General features: G+C 38.7%; 1 protein-coding gene across 1 annotated transcript in view; it reads right to left on the bottom strand.

Moving 5' to 3' along the window:
* LOC104516663 (cytosolic beta-glucosidase-like) overlaps positions 1–6,529 on the bottom strand; it is a 17,559-nt gene extending 11,030 nt beyond the window's left edge. The window contains exons 1-2 of the mRNA XM_010161074.1: positions 6,413–6,529; positions 2,075–2,147 (exon numbers count right to left, since the gene is read on the bottom strand). Of these exons, the coding sequence (XP_010159376.1) occupies positions 2,075–2,147; positions 6,413–6,529 (190 nt within the window). The remainder of the gene's footprint in view (positions 1–2,074; positions 2,148–6,412) is intronic.
* Positions 6,530–8,199: the final 1,670 nt, after the last annotated feature.

Here is an 8,199-nt window from a genome sequence, read left to right as displayed (position 1 = left end):
CCTGCTGAAGAACTGAGCTTGTACCTCTAAGCTTGCTTGGAAACCTCCATGCTACACAGCAGTTCACAGTGTAGACATACCCTGAGTTTTAGTGAGCTTGGGGGCCAGGAAGGAACAGTGATGATGAACTGATTTTACATTTCAAATGCATGGGTGAGACTTAGCTACCAAATCACCACATAACATGTCATCAAATGCTTAATATAAATTATCGTGAAACATGATGCATGTTCCCCATTTTCTTCAGTTATTACAATGGGGTGAGATAGAATGTTCTTCCTTTTAACTGAAGCTATTGAAGCAGGAATATTACTGATCAGGGGATTTAAGTTTTCATCTACTTTTCAAAGTTAATTTTTTTTCTAACTCAGTTGCGATTTCACCTTTCAGAGTGAAATTTTCTTGGCCTGATCTCTGCCCAAAAGGTGAAATTTTGTTTGAATTAATGCAGTTCAACTAGTTGGCATATGAAAGAAATGAAGAAAACCACTTTTACCATTACGAGAATTTTTTGCAACTTTTCCCTCTCTCTCCAAAAAAAAAAAAAAAAAAAACAACCAAGCAGAGAGTTGAAATTTAGCATAGAAATGGCCCTCAGTAAGAAGAAGTGCTTTTGAGTGTTCTGGTGCAAATTGATTTTGATTTGACTGAGTCATGAACCTTTGAAATCTGCACTTTGAGCATACAGAGTACAATTGGTATGATTTTTTTAGCCCTTTGAAATATACAGAGTGGAGAAGGTTGCACTGTGCATAAATACATAGCTGACAGTAAAAAATAAAGTAGCCTGTCAGCCCTTGCCTCATCCACTGTTTATCTTGTGATATGAGCAGCAACTGAGTTTGGACTCTACAAGAACTATTGCTTCAATCATGCTGCCTTTAAGTTGGAAGCTGCACAGCTTCCAAAGCTTTCAGGAGAAGGAATTCCCTGTTGAGTTTCTTGCTTCTGTGGGAAAAGGGTCATTTGAGTAGTGTCTAGACCACATTATAGATTTTTTTATGTTTCTCCCACTCAGGAGCCTTAGGAAAGCTCATTAAAAATACATTAAGAGAACATTAAAGTTGCACATCTAGCCACTCAAAAGGCAGGAAATTATAATGCCATTCTATATGCACACACAATTCACATTTTAAAAATTAGTTAGTAGAGCTATGTGTATTGCAGGACTCGAGTTAGAATCTGGCCCAGAATATTGATTCCCCCGGAACAGCAAGCTGTTCAGTCTATTAGGTGAAGCTAACTGAGCTCGTTAAAAGGTACCAAGCATGGGCAAGTATGCTCACTTTCAGCAATAACCAAGAACTAAAGGCTACATCCTTAAAGACAATTTTAGATCTACAACTCCCATTTAGGTACTGAAATCAATGGGAGCTAAGTGCCTGTATGCTGCAGGGTATAATATGAGAAAATCAGATCTATATGTATTTTAAAGGTCTCTAAACACACATTTATGATGGGATTAAGGTTGGGGGGTTATGGCTGTAGGTGTCTCTGTACCTTATGGGTTTGCACTCCCTACTCTGTCACATACTTTCATACCATGCTGGGCAAATCATTTTATCAGCGCCTTCATTCAGTCATTCATGACATGTCCCTGGGGGAGGGACTCCACAAGCCCAAGTGTTAACATCTCAGTTCACCATTTTTCATATTCCTTGGAGATAATTCCTAACTGAGGACCCTCTGTGAATACCAATGCCTGATGAGGTAGTGCTCCCATCCAGCTTTGGAACAGTCAATAGTAATCTACTTAAATTAGCTCTAGAGAAAGAAAATACTCAAGAACTAGTGGGAAAATTACTTTTTTCTGCTCCCTTCCCACTCCCCCCCCAAATGCTAATGAAAGGTTCCTCCTTTATTTCCATTACCTAGCCATCTTTCTGCAATTTGAAGCATCTTTTATGCTCTTCTTCCTACTCGGGCCAGAAGTGTTCAAACAGAAGTGCTACATGGATTTGCATCAGATGTAGCATCTACGTAAAGAGGCAAAGATCAAACACTCTCCTTCCTGGACCCAGACTTTCTGTTCACTTAAAACTTCCTTAAAACTTTGGCAGCTAAAAATTGACACCTTCAATTTGATATGCCGCTATAGCTGCACCCCAAGCAAATCCAGCTGGAAAAGCAATATCCTCTGGCACCGGCTGCAGAGGACAGGCGACTACACAGCATTATGCAATGCTACCAAGATGCGGGCTTCATTTGCAGACAACGGTCTCTGGCTCGATCACTCGTTACAAGCAGATTCTATACTGAAGACAAAAATAAACCCTGTGCAGCTTCACACACTGAAGGGCAAGCTATGCACTTTGCATATGTGAGGATTAAAGCAGAGAGGTTCCGTTAGCTAACAGTGAAAGTGGGAAAGGCAGCAGTGGAAAAGCCTGGGGTGGTCACGGTAAAAGGGCTCCGCCTAGTACAAAGCATTAGTACACAGGACAGATCCCCGTTCCCTTTCACTTCCCTCTCACTTTCTACCTCCTACCCAAAGCACCTTGTGAACCCACTACTCAACATAAATCCTTTAACCACCAGGCAAAATCATTTCCACCCCTTTCAGTAAGCTTCAAAAATCTGGCATCAAATCTGTGTTTTTTCTCTCCCAACAGCAAAACAAGTCCCCTGCAGTAGGTGAGAAAGGATGTTTTAGCCATGACATGTTTAGCCAATGAGTCAAAGAGGAAGATTAGTATGGGAGTACAGACAGAACAGCTATCTTTCTCCTTCTTTAAAATCCCACGGATGCTCATTTTTTTCTAGAGCAGCAGTGACAACCTTATGGCATGTGTGCCAGAATCAGCATCTGCAAAACAGCCCTCAGGTCTCTTCCTCTACCTTCTGTCAATGCTGTTACTGCTCTCCTGTCAGCAGCTGAGAAGGGAGCAGCAGCAGGAGGACAGTCAGGGTATGACTGTAACAAGTGGGATGGGCTGAAGGCAGTTTACTGTCCCTTCCTAGAAAACTGACACACCTGGCACACTAGATGGCACTCCTGAGATTTTTGGGGGGTTTGGGATTTAGAGAAGTTTTTTCCCTATATATTATACTACTATATTCACAGCCCTTTTGCCCAAGGTCAGTATCGGCACTTATTGGACTGCTAGGAAATAACGTACAATCACTACTATTTTTTCTTCTTGTTTACTTTTCTTGCACTCTTTTGATTTTGAAACCTTTCCTGGGGAGGACCTACTCCTGCAAAGCATTATACACGGAAGTGATATTTTCTTTGATAACAAAAATAAGACAAACCTTAACGTTTACAGAAAAAAACACTAATACAGTCAATGCACATACTTTTGCCAGAAATACACACAATGAATGAGTCAACTTCTTAGGAAAAAAAAATCCTTTGTAGAGATGCAGAGAAGCTGATTTAATTCCAAAGTGCACATTGCAGAACCAGACAGTGCAGATGCAATGCAAAATAAATCAGGCTTTCACAGCAGGCTTGCATTTCCTCAAGTGTCTTTCAAAGGAAAGGTAAAAGCCCCTTGAATACAAAGGAACAAAGGGGGAAATGAGGCACAACCTACAAACTTGCTCCCAAAACACATGCTGGCACATGGTTTAGGCAAACACATATCTTTTATGTGTTTCATACAGATGACCAAAAAATTGGTGCAATGGACTAGTTAATGTTCTCTGGTTGAAACAGTCTCCTCAGGCTTTCATTTGCAAGAAGGTAAGTGCTGGACAGTTAACAGCAAAACTCATCAGGGACACCTTAAATCATGATTAAGAGGTATTAACGAACCAGAGTAATAATGCATATTTTTTACATCATTAAATGTTATTGGTAGGTACCTTTGGAAATGTAAGTGATGTTAAATCTTCTCCCAGAAAATCATACGATTCAATTTCACAAGAATATAATAAATATGTAACTCAATAATAGGGGGAGAGGAGCAGACAGGAGATAGTAGCAATAAAAACCCAATAAAAAGTTTTATAAAAATGCTTAACCATAAAAACAAGGCTAAAAAGTGTCACTGCTGATTCCCTAGCAGGAATCAACGGAGACAGAGATGGGTTTTAGGAGAGATTGAGTGGGAGGAAAATATTCCATAAGCAGTCTGGGGAAGAGTGAACAAAATTTGCCTCCGAGGTTAAGGCAGATCCACAGTAATGAGATAGCAGGCTATGTCAGATAAGTAGGCAGATACTGAAAGATGCAGAGCTTCAAAATTCAGAGCAGCTAATCTCAATCTCTTCTGGCAACCCAATTTCTAGATTTGTGACCCCACTTCTGGTTGTATTTCTGGACTCATGAACCCCCTCCTTATTGCAGTAGTGGGACTTGCAATTACATTTCCATTAGACTTAGAGCATGTCATGGCCCTTAGGATGTACCCACCTTCTTACTCTGATAATTTTCCATACATCTAACAAATAACCCAACCCCAACCTGAATTTCAGTATTTCACTGTCTCATTCTTTTGTTCAACACATGTAAGTACACAACTATAAGAGATTTCAGTTCTACCCAGAGGTACATCTTTTCCATACTAGGTTTAGAATTTTTACATTTGAACTGACACAGACTGTACATAACTAAATGAGTTCAAGCCAAGTATTCCTAGGAAAAACCGAGCAGCTCTTGGATATCCAAATGTACTTGGATAACTATATTTTTGGCAAGTCAAAAAAGACCAAGACTAATTGGACCTGATGCTAAAGGTTGGCAACCTAACACTATAAAATGCTGGGTATTATATTAAGGCAAAGGATGAACAGGCTTTGGCGTTGGGCCCTTAAATCATGTGGGATTCATTATCATCAGAGGAATTGCATCTTGTCAAAATGAGTTTGTCCTGACGGAATCGATGTTTCCTAATGACAGATTATAAATATGTTTAGGATTATTTACTATGGAATTTAGAAATTAATTTTTGAAGGGGTTGTGAAAATTAAAATCTCTTTGCTGAAATTTTACACTGTGCAGGAAAAGAAGGAGGCTATAGCTACTTTGGAAGCAAGACAGTACGTCTCTGAAACAGCTGAAGATAGAAGTTCACATATTCTGTGAGTTATCTTTGAAATTGCTACTCATAAATTTAGCTGCCTTCCCTGGCAACATAATGGAACAGCTATTGAGAAAACAAATTTGCTAAAACACTTTGAAGTCTGCCAGACAAACTTGATTTTTTAATAGTAATACAAAATTAATGAATAGAGAGTAGAAGCTATACTGTCACATGTCTGAATTTTAGCAGTATGCTGTTTTCTTTAGGATATTTTAGCACTGAGCTGAAGGTGTTCTCAATTAAGTTATGGAGTCAGTTTCCACCTTACACTGTGGCTGCAGTAGAAGACTCCTAACTTTGATCTTCTAAACTGAGCCTTAATTAGAAGCCTCTGCTGGGTTCTTGATTAGCAGTTCTTTTCCCATCTTCAATGTGTCAAAATTCTGTTCCCAAACTTAAATCAAATTGGAAATGAACTATCATGTTGACTGAAATGAAGGGTGATGACAAACAATGAAGGGTAATGATAAACAATAACTTTGAAGGGAGGCATTTAGTGCAGTACACAAAGATTAGTATTACTTCTGATCTCATTTAATAGCTTCAATAATGAGCTAGAAGAGGGAGTAAATGATACATTAATGAAATCTGCAGATCCATTAAACTAGGAGGAGCTGAGTACACTGCTGAAAATGGAGAAATAATACAAAGGGTCACAGGAAGATTAGAAACACAGGCAGAATATTGCAATGAGATTCAGTTTAGAAAAGAGAATAATATTTGGGTAAAAAAAAATCAGCGGATGGTAACAGGAAAAATTTGGAGAGCTGCAGTGTTGGAAGAGATTTAAAATTGAGAACATCAAGAAAAACTAGGCAAAAATCTGCAACTGAGCAGCAGAGAAAAACAATGAAATTTGGGCAAAACTATTAAAGAATAAATAAAGTAGTGACTCATCCTAAAGCACCTCTACAACTGTCAGCTCTCTTCTGCAATTAGTCTGGGCACAGGAAAAACACATCACATCACTCAGATGGTTAGAGATTTTGCATCTATGGAATTTTATCCTGGAAGAAAACTTAAAAGCCATCCATTTAACAAACAGAGGGCTGTCCTTCATGAAGTGAATGACATAACAGTGAGCCACTGGCTAAAAGACCATAAAAGAGCATGAGACTGAAGAAATAAAATATTCTCCCACTGCTTCTAGTAATTGCATCATGCAGCTTGAATTTTTTGGTATTGCTGAGGAAACTGCCGAAGCAATGCCAGCTGCTATGAGCTTTCCAATACCAGATATATGTTCACAATATCTTGGAGACCTAAGCCAGTTGTGAGCAAGTTATTTCTAGCTGAGGAGCTCACACAAATTAATCTTGCTGGGAATAACTCTACACAAGCTATAGCAGAGAACCAAACTAACGTTACATCACTCCCTGTACCAGAGACACTTGCGGCAATTCTGCGCAGCACACATTAGGATGCATAGTGGAAAGTGATATTCCATATTGGTCATCAGTCTTCAAAAGTCCTTGGTAGCTCTTGCCTGTTGAAGGCATCGTCCTTTATTGCTGAGTGCCTCCATACAGTATTTTTAAGTGGGCTTGGCCGCTCAGGAGTTTGTCACTGTCACTACGTTGTGACCCAGTACTGAGTGTGCATAGAGCAGGGCGTTGATCCACAGCTTTAAATCTGCACACTTCAGTAGAAAACCTGGCAAAAGCCCTTTCATGTAAAACCATGCTCTATTCATTTATATCTCAGTATGTTCTACCATTACACGCTTCTGATTGTTCACCTTCTGAGTGAACAAGCTTAAAAACAATCATGCAAAAATATCAGGATAAAAAAAGGAGGATATATATATCTATGAAAACTAACATAAAAAATAGCAGAAGCATAGACAGACCCCCTGATCCCTTGTGAATGGAACTTGTTTGCTGGGACAGTGCCCCTCCACTGATGGTTCAGGGAAAGCTGCCTATGTTTTCCAAAAAATTGAGAATTTCAAGACATTTGTAGAAACTACCTACTGGCAAACTTGCTTGATATGATTTTGCCAGGAAAATATCTGCTGTACCTAATCAGATTGGCTGCAACTGGTTAGAATGACACAACTGAATGATTTTTAACTAAACTGGTTAACATTTTTAAAATAGAAGGCGAAGAAGTCTTATGTGTGTGTGAAAGCCATATAGTTCCTCTATTTATGTCATGAATGCGTAGGCTATTTCACTACACAGCTGAATTTTCAAAAGCATGTACATATATAATCTTTGCTGCACATACCACATTCTGTTTTAAAACCAATATGGCCCATTGTTTTTTTTTTACAGGATGAACTTTTCAATATCCCAGCACATTATCCAAGGGTTACCTTCTTCTGGAACATCATTTAAGTGTCGATATGAATACAGAACTAGAGGTCAAATTTGAAAATGTGGGTCCGGTATCTGGTTGTTTTGATGTTTCTGAAAATTCTCCCTTGTTAACAGCTAAAACATATTTACCCTTAGAAATCTGTCACACCACTTAGCTTTTATTCCTGGGAGATTATACACGTGATGTCTGTCACACATCACATCACACAATGGGTAAAAATGTTGCTGAGAAGTTTGAACACTTAGCTGGATGATGAAGCTTTGTCCTCCCTCACAGTCTATCAACCCTCCTTTGACATCAGTTGAAATCACTAGCCAGTGTCAACTAAATTTGACAGAAAACTAACATCTGTGAGACTGCATGGTGGAATGAATGGATAGACTGATAGTGGTGTGGTAATTGATGGAAGGACTGAAAAGTAGGTGTAACTATAATATTAGGCACCAGAGAATACACTCAGAAGAGACACATTACAGATGGTGACACTATGGGAAATGCTTCAATCAAGATGCATAAAACCACAAAACCCCAAAGATCAAAACCCTTGGATAAACATGGTTTTAAAACTGAATGATCATAGAAGTTTGTGGGTTTTTTTTTTCCAATTCTATTCAGGTTTTCTCACAAAAATGCTAATAACCTAGAAAAATTCTTAACATTTTTTACAGGTTTTTACTCCATTCAAGGTTTGGGTTTTTTTTTAACACATGTATAGAATAAACGAGGAGAGGCTTCTGCTCAGACAAATTTTATACTGGGAATGCATTGACTAAACCAAATTATTTCAACATTTACGATATATATTACGTCCTGTAAAGTCCCACATTTTGTTTTCAGAATTAGCTAG

The sequence above is a fragment of the Eurypyga helias genome, unplaced genomic scaffold (genome assembly GCF_000690775.1).
Source record: "Eurypyga helias isolate BGI_N326 unplaced genomic scaffold, ASM69077v1 scaffold6221, whole genome shotgun sequence".
Lineage (NCBI taxonomy): Eukaryota > Metazoa > Chordata > Aves > Eurypygiformes > Eurypygidae > Eurypyga > Eurypyga helias.
This window is presented reverse-complemented; position numbering and strand designations above follow the sequence as displayed.